General features: G+C 42.8%; 3 protein-coding genes across 3 annotated transcripts in view; all 3 read right to left on the bottom strand.

Moving 5' to 3' along the window:
* The window catches only part of LOC127582184 (interleukin-8-like), a 143,113-nt gene that overhangs the window by 27,618 nt on the left and 94,901 nt on the right, over window positions 1-20,594 (bottom strand). The gene's annotated exons all lie outside the window — the stretch shown is intronic.
* Window positions 611-3,677, bottom strand: LOC127582229 (interleukin-8-like). The gene is made up of 4 exons (XM_052037362.1): window positions 3,566-3,677; window positions 3,002-3,131; window positions 2,791-2,870; window positions 611-1,896 (listed from the first exon to the last, which is right to left on the bottom strand). Exons 1-4 carry the CDS (start codon window positions 3,633-3,635, stop codon window positions 1,868-1,870), a joined length of 309 nt encoding a protein of 102 aa, XP_051893322.1. The 5' UTR covers window positions 3,636-3,677; the 3' UTR covers window positions 611-1,867.
* On the bottom strand, window positions 13,012-16,178 carry LOC127582234 (interleukin-8-like). Its single transcript, XM_052037374.1, has 4 exons — window positions 16,066-16,178; window positions 15,503-15,632; window positions 15,299-15,378; window positions 13,012-14,249 (listed from the first exon to the last, which is right to left on the bottom strand). Exons 1-4 carry the CDS (start codon window positions 16,124-16,126, stop codon window positions 14,221-14,223), a joined length of 300 nt encoding a protein of 99 aa, XP_051893334.1. The 5' UTR covers window positions 16,127-16,178; the 3' UTR covers window positions 13,012-14,220.

Below are 20,594 nucleotides of genomic sequence, written 5' to 3'. Positions count from 1 at the left end.
ACTGGAAACTGAGTTCTGCTGCACTGGAATCTCTCTGTCCAATGACCTTGGTGACATTCTCATAAAACTCTCAAAGACCAATATCTTGTTCAGAAGGTGTGGCTCACAAGTACCCCAGTGTGGTTTAAACAAGAGTGCATTCAGATATTTAAATTTTCCAGCATTTAAGGCATTGCATGCATACATTCTGAGTGTTACGAGGCAAACCTGAGCTCACCCGTTCAGAACTACATTTCACATATTGTTTATTGGATATTTATTACCCCCAACCCCTTAATTCTCCTCACATAAGCCCTTGATCAGCAATTTGTACAACTGCAACATCACTGCTTCCACTTTGCAGTGTTGTCCTCTTAGTGAGAGCACCACCAACTGTTAATTATGCTGTTGTAGTGAGTTAAAAACCTCCATGAAATCCCACTGACTTTGTGCAGATTTGGCCCTGGAGACATTGCACTTCATTCCCCAGTCTAGTTCATTTATCAAATGGAGAAACACAGAACTGTATCCTGAAGATTCAGAAGCAGCGACAACACATTCTTCATGAGAAATCCAATTTATTTTACTTTCTTAAATACATTTGAGAAATGCTCAACAAATTCATTCACAAACATCAAGGGTCCTGATGTGATAGTTGGTCAACTGAATCCAGTCAGTGAAAGTTCCATCAGGGCAAGGGATTTCCATCACCATATAGACATTGTTCCTATTTACAAGTTTCATTTCCTCCAGTGATTATCAGACTATTAGCAGCACTACCTTCTAAAATGCAGGTATTTTACATTAAAATTACATCTGCAGAGAATTTACTTCCACAGACATTGAACAAATCCTAAAACCTGACACTTTACAGAGAAAACACCACAGTTGCAGTTAAAATATCAATAGTAAAAAACATTGCTGTAAAAAGGCACCAATGTTATTTGCAGGCATTTGTTCTTGTATTCCAAAGTAAGATTGTTTCATTCAAACTAGGACAAACATGTTTGGTTAACAGTATTGCCATAAGCTTATCACAGACTATGAACAGGATTTAAACAGGAAAGGGGACCATGTAGAAATTTGCTCTGGAAATGACTGAGACAACATTACGTCACACCATATCTTCAGGAAAAAAGAGAAGTGGGTTTAGTTAATTATTTATACATTCACCATTCTAACTCAGGTCATTTTAATGACATAACCAAAAAAAATCCTTTTTACAACAGCTGACATGCTCTCTCACTTCAGTCAAATTACATGGACTTGAGAAGACAGTCATTGGCACATTTACTTTTTCATGCCAGCAGCTTGGTCCGTCAGGGTGGAGAGAGGGCATCAGGAGCGGGAAGGGTTTCCGAACAATTTCTGAACTTTATTCCAGGGTCCTCCAGCCTTAATTCCAGGGATGTCAGAGAGCACAGTCCACAACCCCACCACCGGCTTCCCTTGTGGACCGAATTCATTTTGAACAACGTATCCATGGAAATTAATGAACTGAGTTATTCTAACACCACCATCATCTACTCCTCTCATAGCTAATATTAAGTTTTAACAACTGACATCCATCTCATCCAGTCTTTTCCACAGGGTTCACAAGTTCAGGATCTACCTTAATTACCACAGATGTCAAAAGAAATTTCGGACTTAGCACAAAGTTTAACACAAACATCAAATGGTTTCTTAGGTGTAAACAGAGAGCTTGACAGGGCTTAAACATGTCCTGCGACAGGGAGCATTTCCAAGACCATTCTCAGAAGACAATGAAGAGATGACACTGGAACAAACCATTGGAAGGTGATATCACAGAGTTAACACCCAGGGCTGAGCTTCCTTCATTCCCCGTCAAATAATTCAGGAGTGGAAGTGAATCCGTTATTTTGCAGCTTCAATTTTTTGAATTGTGTTGTTTGCCACCTGAAATAAAATCGAATGATTTGCATCATTACCCACACTGATACAGCATGCTGTGTCTCCTGCACAGAACTAAGAGAATTATCAATTGACTTTCCACAAAAAGGAGCAGATTGCTATGACATGGAAGCTTGTTAGAACCTCATTGATATTGCAATAGGCATTATCCAAAATGCATGGCACAATGTTCAAATCCATTTCTATTTTGCCACAAAGTGACAAAGTGCAAGCATATACCAAGACCTTGACAGCACTCAGGCATGGATGTATAAGTGAACAGGTAGGTTTCCACTATCTACAAGACACAACTCTGGAGTGTGATGAACTCTCTCTATTTCCCTGGATCAGGGTAGCTCCAATACCAGGAAGCTGGAGACCATTCCGGACAAAGCATTCTGCTTAATTGGAACCCTAAGCCTTCATTTCCTGTGACACTGCTGTTCTATGGTTGCAACCTGTGGGTAAGACTGCTAGGAAATATTTTATTCCTAATTTGCCTGTTTGAACAAAAATCATTGTTCATTGGCTAAAAGGTGTGACAATTGATCCTAACCACCACCATTGGTAGTCGTTCAGTGACCCAACCTCTGCTTCCAGGTCCCCACCTCTGCTCCTGGGAACATTAATAATGAACGTTGAGTGAGGGGAGTGAGGGGCTCAGCTCTGACACCAACCGTGGTCAAATAGATTGCTGACATACCAGGTTATGGCTCACACATACAGGGAGGGTACTCATGTAAAGTACCAGAAGATGCCAAATGCTAGTGGGAATGTTCAGCAGGGAGCAGCAGGAGGCACCCTCGACCAGTAAGGGCTGACTCACATGGTGAAAAAATTCATGACACCCATGTTCATTAACAGGTAAGGCCTGAATTCTGGCAAACACCAAACACTGACCTTTCTTGGCTGTGATGAGAACCTGCAACCACTTCGCATCAGGATCCACACACACTTTCTTCTTATTTTTCAGAGTGACTCTGTGAAGAGAAGGTGACATTTAAAGCCAAATTCACAGAAATTCAATGTCTCCTCTTAAAGTGCACAATTTATATCATAAACATCAGAGAGGGAGAAAGGTTAAAGGTGATGCTCTGACTCAATTACTCACATAATCTCTGCTTTCTCACAGTGAGATCCTCTGGGAATATATTTCAAGCTCTGGATGACCTTTGGACGAATAACATCAGAGCTGGTCTGAATGCATTGGCACCGTCCTTGTGCTCCTGGGATCGGAACACCTGTGGAAAGATCACATTCACTCAGATTTCTTTGTTGATGCAAGGAGAGCAAAGCCTGTAGAACTTGTTGGTACTTTCTCCAGCATTTCTGTTTCATCAATGCACAAAACAGAGAGATATATTAGGTGTTTGCACAATCTCATTCTCAAATGTTGCAAGCAATTATTTCCAGAAAAGTTTGCTTGTGAGACTTATTTAGAAGCTTAAAAGCAAAGATCAAAGAGCAGCTGCAATCCATGAAAACAAGGCAAATCCCCTTTCACCACAATTCACTGGTGCATTTCTTTCTATTTCTGCAGTCTAGCTACCTGAATCAGTCTTACATTAATCTGGATGGATTTGATTTTTCAGTAAGCAGACATGAACCACAAAATCATGACCTTGTGTTACAGTTTAATAAAGAATGAAACACAACTTCAGACATCTCAACATACCCTGTGCAGCAATGGCACACAGAAGGAGGATGAGGATGGTTACAGAGGCTGCTCTGTCCATCTTCCACATTGTGCTGCTGAAGAGATGTCTGCGGAAGGACCTTCTGCTCCAAGCTCAGCTCTCTGCTGAATCAAGTTCTGGTGCAGTCATCCAGTGAGCTCCTATTTATGGGGATTGTCTTCTCTCATTTGCATCACCTCCTGCAGTGAAATCTGCCAAACACTGACGTCCTGAGGGAGGGAATTTCCCTTCAAATGAGGCAGATCTGCTTTCACTTTTGCAGTTTTACATTTCAGCATTTCTGTAGTTATAGCTGCTGATGGATTATGTATCAAAATCGCTGGTGATTCTGATATGTGTGATTTCTGAAGATTTATATGCTTATTTTAGGGATGAAGTGTAAAATTCACCTTTGCCAAAGTGAATGGTGCAAAATGAACCAACTGTTTCTTTTCAAGCAACAGAAATCCAGTTCCAGATCTTACTCATCACTCCCTTGGAAATTGCACAGCTCAGGAGAACGTGCTGACCACACGGTGGAGCTTAAACCTGTGATTTCCAGGAAATCGCTCTCCCTTTCACAGTCTGCACATTGCAGTGTGTCTCTGTACACCTTAATGCTGCAGGCTTGTGATCCATGCAAAGGTGTACTTCCATCATTGGATTCAACCCCCACACTCTGTGGAGAGTCAGCATGTTGCTGTAATCGTGCCAGATCTGGAATCGTTCTTACTCCTTTTCCCCTCAGTATTTGGGTCTTAAGTGTCTGCCCTGGCTGTCTCACTAAGGATCTTGTTCCTGCAGTGCAAACATACACTGCCTCACCCCCATTCTCTGCAAACCCCAAACCAAGCCCCATCCTACAGAACTCCTGCTACCTCTCTCCTCATCTTCCAAGATCCCATTGCCACTAAGCTCTGGCTGAAGCCTCTCTGCTGTTTCCATCCAGGTTTCCACCTCAGAGTCACTCAACATAATTCGGCATGTGACAAAAGAAAATTGTGCCAACATCAGTCTCCTTATCATTCAACAAATGCCGGTCTCTGTCACCATCCATGAGCAGCTCAGTTCTGAGATTAAATGGTCGGGGCTTCCTAAACCACAGTCAGTTCCCAGGTGTGTAAACTGCTGAGGCTACAGCTGTGGCGGCTCCTCTCCTCGGGTTTGTCAGTTCCAGGGTCAGATCGTAGCCTGTGTGTACCTGAACCTTCAGGACTCTATGTCTTTATTGCATAGAAAAGTGTCCGATCCCATAACCATGCTATACCTATGACAACTACATTACTATTTTCTCCCCCCACTTGACCTGCTCCCTGTGCCATGATACCACGGACAGCTTGCACCTCCTCCCTGCAGTCCCCATCCTCATCTGAACAGAGAGCAAGAACCTTGACCCTGTTAGACAATGGTAAGGACTGAGGCTCTTCCCTCCACCTCCCTCTTTTGCAATCACATTCTCCTATCCCTGACCACAGATCAAATTTGAGGAAATTAATACCAAGCATGTGATTGCCTCCTGGGACATAATATCCTGGTAACTCTCGCACTCCCTGAGTGTGAAGCGCAGACTCCACCTCGTCGACCCTCAGCCAAAGTTCTTTGAGCAGTCAACACCAGCTGCAGGAATGATCATTCTGACTCACAATGGGGCCCACTCCAGTCCTGGCAACAAGAATCAACCGTGAACAGGTATATACCGCACCGTTCTTCAACTTTTTGACTTCACTCTGCTCCTGGTCATGGGCCTCCTGCACTTTCTCCATTCTCCTCCTTTCCTCAGTCTCAGGCCTCCCTTTCTTTTCTCACTGCCCTCCCCTCCTCTCCTCAGCACAGATTTCGGTCATGAAGTATTTCCTCCTCATAGTTTCCATCTATCTGAGGAACAACTGGGTGAAACATGGAATCAGACACACAAGCTGTCAAAAATATTTGCCTCCCAACAAATCAATGAAAATAAAACACATTGCAACATACCATGAGCAGCAAAGGATAAGTGTTATCATGGTCATGGGGCTGTTTAACTTTGACTTCACTGCCAATTAGCTTTCTGCCAAAGGATCCACCGTTCATCACAGCAACAGTGCATTCGTCCCTCTCTGTTGTTTGACGTGTGAGTGAAGTGGGCTATATTTATTTATTGAACTCTTCCACTTTCATTTTGCACAACCTCTGGAGGTGACTGTAGTTAATCAGGGGAACTCCCTAATCTTGATTAAAATAATCTTTACCACTTCAGGTCAAATAAAATATTAAATAGAACACTGTCAACGTCACTGCATTAGCTGGGTGATTTGACAGGATCTTCAGATGTGTCCCTCCCTGGCTGGGCTTTTTGCTCCATATACACACTCAGACCTGCTGAGATATTATAATATTCACTGATGCCGTTTTACTCGTCTAGTTGTACTTCACCTTGGTGTTCTTTAACTGTAGCTGCCAAAAGCATATTAAAATAGGCAACAATTACATATAGCTATTGTAAAACTGTGATATTTCTCACTGTTATAAATATATGAAAGGCTGTAATACATCAAAATGTTGAGTGCACTCCAAACCAATTCCTTTCTATTTTCTCCAATGTTTGCAAATTTAGAAAGAATTTAGTTTAACAACAGAAGACACTTTGGGCCATTTAATGCTATGACTTTTTAAACAAGAGAAGACTCTCTGGGTCATTTATTTTCTATAACATTTTAAAAATTTATCAGCAGGTTCCTGCAAATTAAAACACCCTTATTTCTAATACATACTTCTATCACAGAGATCCCACGATTTGTTACTGGGAGAGCTCTCTGAGATTTTTGCAATAATCAATGTTATGAATAGGGTAAACTCACAGCTTTGAGTGTACTCAATGACTGAGTAAAAAGTGCCCTCTGAGGAAGTCTCCACCGCAGGACCCTTTGGCATTTCAGTCATTGAGTATTTTCCAGGCTGAGCTCAATGTATTTTTGCACTCCCAGCAAAGCAGCAAAGGGGGAAATCAGACAGGAGGGAGGGGACTTGTGAGAAAGGATTAGCCTGGAGTCTACTCAATGGGAGAGTAGGTTCAAAGAGTCCTATCACCTACCCCGTCCCATGTGTCCTAGGAAAAATAGCATTCACTCATCACTGTATACACTTCGACCACCACAGAGTTTCCTCATTGCTTTTTATTCAAACTGCACATTAACCAGTGTCAAAGCCTCTTTGTTGAGAATCACACATCATCAGGCTGGATTAATTGTACATTGGATGCCATTTCCCCAGATCAACACTTCCAGATTTACTGCACAGTAATTCAGTTCCACATTTTGCAGCAGGCCGACAGTAGACGGATATTTCACAGACTTGGCAGTGATTCTGGGGATTAAAATAAATAGGAAATAATCCCTGGGCTGAAACATGTGAGTTACAAGAAATGTGACATCCCTAACTTGATGCAGCATTGGGTATCTTCAATACATCTTTGCACCTCAACAATTCTCAATTTCTGATTGTAAAAGGATGCAATGGTGGAGTTGTACATGGGAATGTTCAATGTGAGAATTAGTTGTCTGATGTTTTGATTCATCAACAACCAAAGTATGTCTAAAAAACTCTGAATTATTGATGATTCCAATTGACCACCAAGACGCTCATCGACAGTGAGTGCGGGTTGGTAACTCTGCCAACAATGCTTTTGTATCTCAGTGAAACTACTTCAGTGTCCCTGCTGCACCTGAGCAGCTCTCCTACCCAACAGTAGGTGAGCATGATGGGCCTCCCCTTAACACAGCTCTGGCTGATTTTAGTAAATGTTTCAGCTGGCCTGACCCTACATGAGAGCCCACATCAAGATAACACTGGAGATGCAGAGATACAAGAAACAAACTGCTGGAGGAACTCAGTGGATCAGGCAGCAACAGTGTAGGGAAAGGGGTAGTCGACATTTCAGATCGAGACCCTGCATCAGCACTGAGAGGGTAGAGGGGAGGTAACAAATTTACCCCTGAGGTCCAGGTTCATGGTCTCCTGGTGAAGATCTCTACTGCTCAATTATCTTGGTCCCACTACTCCTCACTTTGTCCCTTGTTATTACATTTTCCTCATTGTTTCCTCCTCATGGAACACATTCCGTCCCTGTGCCAACTCCCTCAAATCCCTGATCCTCCTCTGTCCTGCTTTGTATCTCCTACCTCCCAGGGCCAGTCCTGACTAAACCTCCAGATTCTGTAGATACGAGTCACATGTGACCTTCTATTCCTATAAGGTAACAATAATAACTGCAGTGATCTGAACAAGCCTGTCTCAGTTCAATTCAAAACTTATTCCGTCTTCACTACATTTCCTTCACTCACCATCTGGTCCCATCTGCCTGACTTACTATCCCCTCTCTTGCTGAGTTGTCCTGATATCTTCCCTCGTCAGACACCAGCATCTCCCTCAGGACCACTGAGTACGGACACCAGGATTCACCAGTTAAACCAACACCACAGTACTCAATGCCAAAGATATTAAACTCAGTTAAATCTTTGCCTATGTTTTTATACCCTGCAACTTATGTAACTCTCCCCCCTCTGTTCCCACCAGACCCACACCCAGGGGACGGGATATTGATACCCATTGGATTTGTATGTGAGCAAATACATTCCCAGCACTGTGTGGAGAGCAGGTGAGTGGACAAATTGGATAGATTGTGCAAGGAATTCTCATGATGAACCGACTGGCCCATTTTGTGCTGTAAGATTCAATATCACTGGTGATGATTTAAGACTTTTGCTGGAATGGTTTCTGTAGCAACAAATGTTCATTCTGTTCACTGTCCGTGAGTGATGAAATATCAGCTTCAGGTCTTTCTGCAGCTGGTTCAAGTTTCAGTTTGCAGATTTGGGAAGTGCAGAGACTGGAGTCATGTTGACTCCTCCCCCTAGGGACGGGCAAGGGTGAGGGAAGTTCATTGTCAGATTACAGCCGGTGTGTGTAAGCCCACGTGAATTCCAGGAAATCAGCTTGTTTTATGCTCCATGTGGTTCTATGTTTCAAAGTCTGCCTTTGCTCCCATCTGCTATGCATTCCAAATTTATTACAATAAATAATAAGAATATTCCCAGATTAGCCATGTTATAAGCATGGAGGAATAAACAGAAACAATCTGTTCCAAGTCTGTCTCATCTCTGTAATCATTTTATTGCTCTCCATCAATAGACATGATGAGCTCTGCGTGAGGTACGAGTCCTGGAGTGATCTTCTACTGTACTGGTATAATGAACTTCAATATGTGAAATTCCTCTGACACCGACAGTTTATGAAAATCAACAAGTTAGCTTCACATCTGACCTTCCATCAGAGAAAAACATCCTCTTACATCTAATGGAGTAAGACAACCTTCATAGACGACCAGCATTTCACAGCCAGGAGATTCCTAAACCTCAGCATCACGAGTGCCTCCAATGTCAGAAAATGCTTCTCTTTCTCTTAGCTGTTGTTTCCAATATTTTCCCATGTTATATTTTGATTTGGTCCTTACAACACCACATAACTAATTTGTCCAGGTTGCAGGGAAAGACCCAGTATAATCACTCTCCAAGTGCATTAGTTTCAAAAATGTGGCAAAGATTGATCTATGTGGAGATTCCAGATTGAATTAATTTTCTCCACACTGGGGTCCAAGCGGATCGGATTCTATTTCCAACATTCTTCAGTTCATTGCTTAATGATACATAAAATCAGAGACAACAAATTTACGTCCACCGTCCATCAAATTTCACTGAACCACTGACGCCCATCTCCAACATCAGATGTGAGAGGACCTGCTATGTTACAGTTACACAATGCTCCACATTAATCAGAACATTACTCTTTCAGGTTCTCATTCTGGAGATCAGGTACACTCATAGTTTGGGTATAACTGAACCTGGCTGCGGTTTAGGTGGATGGGAACCTTCCATGGATGGTTGAGTCTGAAGGAAGAGCCACTATGGTAGCTAGACCACATCAATGCATCAATATTTCAGGTCTTTATGCCCGGAAGGAATTCTCTAAGAACATGTAAGAATATTCCTGAAAAAACATATTTCTGGAATGAGGAATATGATGTGGTAGGGGAACAGAGAGGTTATCAGGCTAGAATTCACATGGTCCCAATGCACACAAGCTCTCAGAACCATACCTAATGCTCCTTCTCTACTTTGGGCCAGAGATTCCAAGGAGACTGTATGGATGCTGCGTCTCTTCATGGAGGTTTTAAGAACATCTTTGAATCTTTCCTTCTGTCCTCCTTTCAGTGACACAGCAAGGAATCAAGTATCCAATTCAGGAGTCGGGCATCGGGTATGCAAATTGTGGGGCTGACCCAACATAGCTGACTTACTGTAAGTAGAGCATCAACGGTGAGGATGTTGCCCTGGAAGGGGGCAGTGATATCAGTTTGCTTCTCCTTCTGCTGCCTGGTTGACTGTGAGTTTCGTGCAACATTCAGGGTTTTCCACAGTTCCACCGGATTGATGAAGACACAGCCTTTTGTGAGGTTCAGAAAGACCATGCATCATATTGGGTGCAGATCCTTGCATTTTGCTTGACATTGTCCGGCATTGAAGACCATCCTATCATGTCTCAAGATGGGCAGAATCCAGATTGTGATTCCAGCATCAGCTCTTCGATCACTGAGAGGACATGGTTCAAAATACATTGGAGTTGACTTTCCCTGTGGCAGCCACCAGTGAGACCCCTCTATGGTCAGACATATCCTTTCTTGAACATGGTCATAGGACCATAAGACATAGGAGAATTAGACCATTCGGCCCATCAAGTCTGAACTGCCATTCAATCATGGCTGATTTATTTTTCACTTTCAACCCCATTTTCCTGCCTTCTCCCATAACCTTTGATGCCCTTGCAATCTTCTATCCATACTATTACTTTTCTTGTAGTACCATCAGCTCCTATCTTGTTTAGCAGCCTCATGTTTGGCTCCTCGTCTAAGGCCTTCTGAAACTCCAAGTAAACAACATCCACTGACTCTCCTTTGTCTATCCTGCCTGTTACTTCCTCAAGGAATTCCAACAGATTTGTCAGGCAAGGTTTCCCCTGAAGGGAACCATGCTGACTTTGGCCTATTTTATCATGTGCTTCCAAGTACCCCAAAACCTCATGCTTAATAATGGACTCTAACATCTTACCAACCACTGAAACAAGACTAACTGGCCTAGAATTTCCAGTCATTTGCCTCCTTCCCTTATTAAATAATGGAGTGATATTTGCTATTTTCCAGTCCTCCGGAACTATTCCTGACTCTAGTGCTTCTTGAAAGATCACCACAAATGCCTCCACAATCTCTTCAGCTATCTCTTTCAGAACCCTGGGGTGTAGTCCATCCAGTCCAGCTGACTTATCCAGCTTCATACGTTTCAGCTTCCCAAGCACCTTCTCCTCATTAACAGTGACTACACTCACTTCTGCCCCCTGCATGTTGCTGGCGTCCTCCACAGTGAAGACTGACGCAATATACTTATTCAGTTGGTCCGCCATTTCTTTGTTCCCCATTACTACTTCTACAGTGTCATTTTCCAGCGGTTTGATATCTACTCTTGCCTCTCTTTTACTCGTTACATATCAGAAAAAACTTTTGGTATCCTCTTTTATATCATTGGCTAGCTTACCTTCATATTTCATCTTTTCTCCCCTTATTGCTTCTTCAGCTGCCTTCTGTTGGTTTTTTATGCTTCCCAGTCCTCTCGCTTCCCACAATTCTTTGCAATATTGTATGTCCTCTCTTTTACTTTTGTGCTGTCTTTGACTTCTCTTGTTGGCCACTGCTGCCTCATCTTCCTTTTAGAATGCTTCTGCTTCGTTGGGATAAACTGATCCTCCCTCTTCCAAATTACTCCAGAAACTCCAACCATTGCTGCTGTACCGTCATCCCTGCTGGGGTCCCCTTCCAATCAACTTTGGTCAGCTCCTCTCTCATGCCACTGTAGTTACCTTTACTCAACTGTAATAGCAATACACCCGATTTTAGCTTCTCCCTCTCAAATTGCAGGGTGAATTCTATCATATTATGATCACTGACTCTTAAGGTCTCCTTTACCTGATTACATCATCTCTGAGGTCCCCTGGTATATTCTCTTCTTCCTAGATGTGCATAATGAGATAGTGGATTTGTGACCAAAGCTATTTACCACTAAGTTTGGAACTTGAGTGAGGAAACCGGAGTTGCTTTATAGATGGGACTGCTTGTCAATGAGGAGTGCAGGTAAGGCTGAACTGAATCCATAACTGTGGGATGGAGTCCAGGGTGCTCACCTCTAGGACAGAGGAATGGCCAAGACTTAATTCAAACTGTTTCTGTCAGCAGGTTTAAGAGTCCCTCTGTTCTGGGCTCTCAGTGGGTCTTCAGGGTTGGGACAGTACATGGCTGCTACACCACTGAAGAACCTGTGCATGTTATGGCTGTTGGTGAGTTGCTGAGGATCCTGTACTCTCTTCATCCAGCACTCAATATCTAGGACATTGAATTTTCGTTGGACCTTTGTCTTCAGGACCCAGTTGAGACATTCTTGGTCTTCATATTGTGGAGAGGAAGTTCCCAGTGCAATTGTTCAATTAACGTAAACTGGCTGTTGCATCTCAAATACCACATGGGCTTCACAGACCCAGTGCCAAGGGGGACAAAGACAACAGGAAACTGAACTCTGCGGCACTGGAAGTAATGCTCACACCTAAACTGGCAGATACTCAGATGCCATCCAGTACAGTTTATTTGCTCTTTCACTCTCTCTCTCTCTCTCTCTCTCTCACACACACACACACACACACACACACACACACACACACACAAAAAGCTCGTACCCACACCCCTCACCCATTTACTTCCCCGTGATACAGTCACCACCTCCAGGGGCGTTGAGTTCAAGGGACAATTAGGATTAGCAATTAGTATCATCTACATCCTATGAAGTAATGATCAGAAAGATTACATTTAACGTGCTCATGCTGACCCCTGAGCTAACTTTCATCCCATCTTTAGCCCTCTGTAGCAGTTCCAGTTTCCTTGTTTGATGTTAATTGCAAAATGCATCCTGCCTGCCAGTGTTGAATTACAATAATGAGGGCTCAGAAGTCATCTTTACCCTTTCTTAACCAAACTCCTAATTACGCACTCCCGAAACCCCTTAATTCTCCTCATATACTCACATGAGCCCTTGGATTTCATCAGCAATTTGTATAACTGCAGCATCACTGCATCCACTTGGCAGTGCAGTTCTCTCGTGTGAGCCCCAGTACCTGTCCACACAATTTGCGACAATTTGGCAAGTTCAAGAAACTGCATGAAAACCCATTGACAATGTGCAGATTTGGCCCTGGACACATTGTTCTTCATTCCTTAGTCTAGTTCATTCATCAAATGGAGAAACACAGAACTGTATACTGAAAATTCAAAGCAATGAAACAAATTCTTCTTGAGAAATCCAATTTATTTTACTTTCTAAAGTTTTTTTGATTAATGCTCAACAAATTCATTCACATACATCAACCTGCCAGGCGAGATGGTTAGTCAACTGAACCAGTCAGTGAAGTTAATTCAGGGCAAAGGATTTCTATCAGCATGTAGACATTGTTCCTATTTACAAGTTTCATTTCCTTCAGTGATTGTCAGACCATTAGCAGCACTACCTTCTAAGATGCAGGTATTTTACATAAAAATTACATCTGCAAAGGATTTGCTTCCACAGACTTTGGATAGATCCTAAAATCTGACACTTTACAGAGAAAACTCCACAGCTCCAGTTAAAATATAAACATTGCTGTAAAATAGCACCAATGTTACTTGTTGTATTTTGATTACAGAATGTTTCATTCAAACTCGAACACATTTGGTCCACAGTATTGCCAACAGTATATCACAGACTATGAACAAGGTTTCAACAGGAAAGGTTACTGTGCAAATGTTGCTCTGGAAATCATTGAGACAATGTTGCATCACACAATACATTCAGGAGAAAGGAGAAATGGTTTTACTTAATTATCTATATCTTGATCATTGTAACTCAGATTATTTTAATGAAATAACCAAAAAGAATTCTTCCATGTACATAGGCTGATTTATCCTTTCTCATTTCTGGTAAAGTACATGGGCTTGAAAAGACAGAAAAGGCGGAGGGCAGGCAGAGGAACTCTGAACAAGGTGTGAATTTTATCTGAGGTCCTCCAGCCTTTATTTCAGGGATGGCAGAGAGCACAGTCCACCACCCCATCACTGGCTTCCCTTCTGGACCGAGTTCCTTTTCAACAATACATCCATGGAAATTAATGAACTAAGGTATTCTAAAACCACCATCATCTCCCACTCTCATAGCTAATCTTACATTTTAACAATTGACATCCAGCTCATTTAGTCTTTTCCATAGAGTTCACAAGTCCAGGATCAACAACAGACATTGAAAGGAACTTGGAACTTGGTACAAACCTTAACACAAACATCAGTTGCTTTCTGAATGTCAAGAGGTAGCATGGCAGGATGTAAACATGTCCCGTGACAGAGAGGAACACCAAGATCATTCTCTGAAGACCATGAAGAGGAGGCACTGGAATGAACTATTGGAGGGTGATATCACAGAGTTAACACACAGTGCTGAGCTTCCTTCATTCCTCGTCAGATAATTCAGGATGGAAGTGATTCCCTCATTTTGCAGCTTCATTTTTTTGAATTGTGTTGTTTACCACCTGAAATAAAATTTAATAATTTCTATTGTTACCCACAGTGATACAGAACTCAGAGAATTATCAAACTGACTTTCCACAAAAAGGAAAGATTGTTATGGCTTGGAAGCCTAATAGCAGCTCAGTAATATTGCAATAGGCATTATTAAAAATGCATGGCACAATGTTCAAGTCCATTTCTAACTCCTCACAAAGTGACACTGTGCAAGCTTATATCAGGACCTTGACAGCATTCAGGCATGGATGTGTAAGTGCCAGGTAGCATTTGTGCCAACCAACAAGCCAGACAATGACCCAAGGACTATCCTTGGCATTACCATTGCTATCTTCCTGAGCATCAACAGTCCATTATCTATTATATTTATCTGGTTGGTCCAGCGAGTGTGTGAGTCACCTCCTGACACACTTTTATCATCCTTTACACTATCTACAAGGCACAACTCTGGAGTGTGATGAACTCTCTCTATTTCCCTGGATCTGTGTAGCTGCAACACTAAGACACTGGAGACAACCCAGGACAAAACATTTTGCTTAATTGGAACCCTAAGTCTTCATTCCCTGAACTGCCCGTGCTCTATGCCTGCAGCCTGTGAGGAAGATCACTATGAAGTATTTTATTCCTTACATCCCTGCTTTGAACATAGATTGTCCTTCACTGGTTGGTTCAGCTGGGTTATAAAAGATGTGACAATTGGTCCCAGTCACCACTCCTGCAACTGATAGTTTTCCTGTGACCCATCCTCTGCTTCCAGGACCCCATCATAGCTCCCAGGAACATTAATAATATACATTGAGGGAGGGGAATGAGAGGCTCAGCTCTGACACCAACTGTGGTCAAATAGTTTGCTGGCATACCGGGTTATGGATCACACATACAGGGAGGGTACTCAAGTAAAGTACCGGAAGGTGCCAAATGTTAGAGGCAATGTTCAGCAGGGAGGAGCAGACAACACCCTCCACCATGAAGGACTGACTCACACAATGAACAAAGTCATGACACCCATGTTCATTCACAGGTAAAGTGTGAATTCTGGCAAATACCAAACACTGACCTTTCTTGGCTGTGATGAGAACCTGCAACCACTTTGCATCAGGATCCACACACACTTTCTTCTTATTTTTCAGGGTGACACTGTGAAGAGAAGGTGACAATTAAAGCCAAATTCACAGAAATTCAGAATTGAAGTGCATACTTTATTAAATAAAAATCAGAAAGTGAGAAAGGTTAAAGGTGATGCTCTGACTCATTTACTCACATTATCTCTGCTTGCTCACAGTGAGATCCTCTGGGAATATATTTCAAGCTCTGGATGGCCTTCGGACGAATGACATCAGAGCTGGTCTGAATGCACTGGCACCGTCCTTGTGCTCCTGGGATCGGAACACCTGTGGAAAGATCACATTCACTCAGATTTCTTTGTTGATGCAAGGAGAGCAAAGCCTGTAAAATTTGCTGGTACTTTCATCAACATTTCAGTTTCATCAATGCACAAAACAGAGAGATATATTAGGTGTTTGCACAATCTCATTCTCAAATGTTGCAAGCAATTATTTCCAGAAAAGTTTGCTTGTGAGACTTATTTAGAAGCTTAAAAGCAAAGATCAAAGAGCAGCTGCAATCCATGAAAACAAGGCAAATCCCCTTTCACCACAATTCACTGGTGCATTTCTTTCTATTTCTGCAGTCTAGCCACCTGAATCAGTCTTACATTAATCTGGATGGATTTGATTTTTCGGTAAACAGACATGAACCACAAAATCATGACCTTGTGTTACAGTTTAATAAAGAATGAACACAAGTTCAGACATCTCAACATACCCTGTGCAGCAATGGCACACAGAAGGAGGATGAGGATCGTTACAGAGGCTGTTCTGTCCATCTTCCACTTTGTGCTGCTGAAGAGATATCTGCGGAAAGACCTTCTGCTCCAAGTTCAGCTCTCTGCTGAATCAAGTTCTGGTGCAGTCATCCAGTGAGCTCCTATTTATGGGGAATCTCTTCTCTCATTTGCATCATCTCCTGCAGTGAAATCTACCAAACACTGACGTCCTGAGGGAGGGAATTTCCCTTCAAATGAGGCAGATCTGCTTTCACTTTTGCAGTTATACATTTCACCACACGTGGTCTACCGCTGCAGGTGCATTACATATCACAATAGATAGTGAATTAGTCTTAAGATTTAACTATTAATTTTAGGGAGGAGGTGTAAAAGGCACATTTGGCAGAGTGACTGTTGTAAAATAAACCAACTGTTTTATTTTGAGCAAACTCAATCCAGTTCCAGGCTTTACTCTTCAGTCGCTTCAAAATTGCACAACTCAGGAAAACATGCTGACCACACGGTGGAGCTTAAACCTGTGATTTCCAGGAAATCATTCTCCCTTTTGCAGTTTGCATATCTGTGTCTCTGTGCACCCTAATGCTGCATGTTTGTGAACTATGCACAGGTATAAACATAGTTCCAACATTGGATACAAGCCCCACTTTCCGTGAAGAGTCTGCATGTTGCTGTAGTGGTGCCAGACCTGCAATCATTCTTAGTTTGTATCCTCCTCCATTCTCGGGTCTTGTGTCTGCCCTGGTTGCCTCGTTAAGGATATTGTTCCTGCAGTGCAAACATTCACCTCCTCTGCAAACCCCAGACCATGCTCCACCCTCCAGAACCTCTGCTCTCCCTCTCCTCATCTTCCATAATCCCATTGTCACTGAGCTCTGGCTGAGGCCTCTCAACAAAGTTTACATCCCAGAGTTACCCACGATAATTCAGCTTGTGACCCAAGAATATTTTGCGGATATCAGTCTCCTTATCCTTCAAAAAATGCCGGCCTCTGTCACCATGAGCAGCTGAGTGCTGAGATTAAAGGGTCGGGGCTTCCTGAACCACAGTCAATTCCCAGGTGTGTAAAGTGCTGAGGCTGCAGCTGTAGTGGCTCCTCTCCTCAGGTTTGTCAGTTCCAGGGTCAGATCGTAGCCTGTGTGTACCTGAACCTTCACGACCCTCTGTCTTTGCTGCATAGAACAGTGTCCGGTCCCATAACCATGCTATACCTATGACACCTACATTACTGTTATCTCCCCACACTTGACCTGCTCCCTGTGCCATGATACCACGGACAGCTTGCACCTCCTCCCTGCAATCCTCATCCTCATCTGAACAGAGAGCAAGAACCTTGACCCTGTTAGACAATGGTAAGGGCTGAGGCTCTTCCCTCTACCTCCCTCTTTTGCAATCACATTCTCCTGTCCCTGACCACAGATCAAATTTGAGGAAATTAATACCAAGCATGTGATTGCCTCCTGGGACATAATATCCAGGTAACTCTTGCCCTCCCTGAGTGTGAAGTGCAGACTCCACCTCATCGACCCTCAGCCAAAGTTCTTTGAGCAGTCAACACCAGCTGCAGGAATGATCATTCTGACTCACAATGGAATCCACTCCAGTCCTGGCCACAGAAATCAACAGCGAACATTTTTATGCCGCACCATTCTTTAACTTTTTGACTTCACTTTGCTCCTGGTCATGGGCTTCCTGCACTTTTTCCATTCTCCTCCTTTCCTCAGTCTCAGGCCTCCCTTTCTTTTCTCACTGCCCTCCCCTCCACTCCTCACCACAGATTTCAGTCATAAAGTATTTCCTCCTCATAGTTTCCATCTATCTGAGGAACAACTGGGCGAAACATGGAAACAAACACACATGCTGACAAAAATATTTGCCTCCCAACAAATCAATGAAAATAAAACACATCACAACATACCGTGAGCAGCAAAGGATAAGTGTTATCATGGCCGTGGGGCTGTTTAACTTTGACTTCACTTCCTATTAGCTTTCTGCCAAAGGATCCTCCCTCCATCACAGCAACGATGTCTGTCACTGCCTCTGTCCCTCTCTGTTGTTTGATGTGTGACTGAAGAGGGCTATATTTATTTATTGAACTCTTCCACTTTCATTATGCACAACCTCTGGAGGTGACTGTAGTTAATCAGGGGAACTCCCTAACCTTGATTAAAATAATCTTTATCACTTCAGGTCAAAGAAAATATTAAGTAAAACACTGTCAACGTCACTGCATTAGCTGGGTCATTTGACAGGATCTATGGATGTGTCCCTCCCTGGCTGGCCTTTTTGCTCCATATACACACTCAGACCTGCTGAGATAGTATAGCATTCACTGATACCATTTTGCTCATCCAGTTGAGCTTTACCTTGGTGTTCATTAACTGTAGCTGCCAAAAGCACATTAAAATGGACAACAATTACGTATAGCTGTTGGAAAATTGGGCTATTTCTCACTGTTATAAAAATATGAGGGGCTGTAATATATCAAAATTTTGTGTTCACTCCAATCCAAATCCTTCAAATTTTCTCCAATTTTTCCAACTTAAGGAAGAATTTAACAACAGAAGACTTTTGGGTCATTGATTTTCCATGAATTTTTAAACAATAGAAGACTCTCTGGGTCATTTACTTTCTGAAGATTTTTAAAAAATTATCAGCAGGTTTATGCATATGAAAACTATTATTTCCAATACATAGTTCCAGAACAGAGATCCCACGGTTTGTTACTTGGAGAGCTCTCTGAGATTTTTGCAATGATCAACATCATCAATAGGGTAAACTTACGGCATAGAGTGTACTCAATGACTGAGCAAGCAGAGTCATCTGAGGAAGTCTCCACCTCAGGACCCTTTGGCATTTCAATCATTGAGTGTTTTCCAGGCTGTGATCAATGTATTTTTGCACTCCCAGCAAAGCAGCAAATGTGGGAGTCAGACAGGAGAGAGGGGACTTGTGAGGAAGGAAGGTCTGGAGTCTACTCAATGGAAGAATAGGTTCAAAGAGTCCTATCACCTATCCCGTCCCATGTGTCATGGGCAAAATAGCCTTCACTTGTCACTGTATACACTTTCACCACCACATAGTTTCCTCATTGCTTTTTATTCAAACTGCACATTAACCAGTGTCAAAGAATCTTTGTTGAGAATCACACATCACCAGGCAGGATTAATTGTACATTCGATGCCATTTCCCCAGATGAAGACTTCCAGATTTGCTGCACAGTATTTCAGTTCCACATTTTGCAGCAGACCCACAGTAGATGGATATTTCACAGACTTGGCAGTGATTCTGGGGATTATAATAAATAGGAAGTAAGCCCTGGGCTGAAACATGTGAGTTACAAGAAATGTGACATCCCCTAATTTGATGTAGCGTTGGGTACCTTCAATACATCTTTGCAGCTCAAGAATTCTCAATTTCTGATTGTAAAAGGATGCAATTGTAGAAGTGTACATGGGAATGTTGAATGTGAGAATTAATTGTCTGATGTTTTGATTCATCAACAGCCAAAGTATGTCTAAAATACACCGAATTATTGACTATTCCAATTGACCACTAAGACACTCATCGACCGTGAGTGCGGTTTGGTAACTTTGCCAACAATGCTTTTGTATCGCAGTGAAACTAGTTCAGTGTCCCTGCCGCACCTGAGCAGCTCTCCTACCCAACAGTGGGTGAGCATGCTGGGCCTCCCCTTAACACAGTTCTGGCTGATTTTAGTAAATGTTTCAGCTGGCCTGATCCTACGTGAGAGCCCACACCAAGATAACACTGGAGATGCAGGGATACAAGAAACAAACTGCTGTGGAACTCAGTGGATCAGGCAGCAACAGTGTAGGGAAAGGGGTAGTCGACATTTCGGATCGACACCCTGCATCAGCACTGACAGTGTAGAGGAGAGGTAACAAATTTACCCCTGAGGTCCAGGTTCATGGTCTCCTGGTGAAGTTCTCTACTGCTCAATTATCTTGGTCCCACTACTCCTCACTTTGTCCCTTGTTTTTACATTTTCCTCATTGTTTCCTACTCGTCAGACACAATCCGTCCCTGTGCCAACTCTCTCAAATCCCTGATCCTCCTCTGTCCTGCTTTCTATCTCCTACCTCCCAGGGGCAGTCCTGACTAAACCTCCAGATTCTGTAGATTTGAGGCACATGTGACCTTCTATTCCTATAAGGTAACAATAATAACTGCAGTGATCTGAACAAGCCTGTCTCAGTTCAATTCAAAACTTATTCCATCTTCACTACATTTCCTTCACTCACCATCTGGTCCCATCTGCCTGACTTACCATCCCTTATCTTGCCTGAGTTGTCCTGACATCTTCCCTCATCAGACACCAGCATCTCCCTCAGGACCACTGAGTACGGACAACACGATTCACCAGTTAAGCCAACACCACAGTACTCAATGCCAAAGATAATGAACTCTGTTAAATCTTTGCCTATGTTTTCATACCCTGCAACTTATGTAACCCTCCCACCTCTGTGCCCACCAGACCCACACCCAG

Source organism: Pristis pectinata, chromosome 2 (assembly GCF_009764475.1).
Source record: "Pristis pectinata isolate sPriPec2 chromosome 2, sPriPec2.1.pri, whole genome shotgun sequence".
Taxonomy (NCBI): Eukaryota; Metazoa; Chordata; class Chondrichthyes; order Rhinopristiformes; family Pristidae; genus Pristis; species Pristis pectinata.
The sequence above is the reverse complement of the archived record's forward strand: the minus strand, read 5'-3'. Positions and strand labels throughout refer to the sequence as shown.

Bases quoted from the DNA above. Each gene is read 5' to 3' on its own strand.
- LOC127582229 (XM_052037362.1), bottom strand. From the start codon at position 3,635: ATGTGGAAGATGGACAGAGCAGCCTCTGTAACCATCCTCATCCTCCTT. The intron at 3,132-3,565 runs GTATGTTGAGAT...ATCTTTCCACAG, and splicing joins GTGTGCCATTGCTGCACAGG to GTGTTCCGATCCCAGGAGCA. The intron at 2,871-3,001 runs GTGAGTAATTGA...TTCTCTTCACAG, and splicing joins TGTGAGAAAGCAGAGATTAT to AGTCACTCTGAAAAATAAGA.
- LOC127582234 (XM_052037374.1), bottom strand. From the start codon at position 16,126: ATGGACAGAACAGCCTCTGTAACGATCCTCATCCTCCTTCTGTGTGCC. The intron at 15,633-16,065 runs GTATGTTGAGAT...ATCTTTCCACAG, and splicing joins GTGTGCCATTGCTGCACAGG to GTGTTCCGATCCCAGGAGCA. The intron at 14,250-15,298 runs GTCAGTGTTTGG...ATTTTATTTCAG, and splicing joins TCTCATCACAGCCAAGAAAG to GTGGTAAACAACACAATTCA.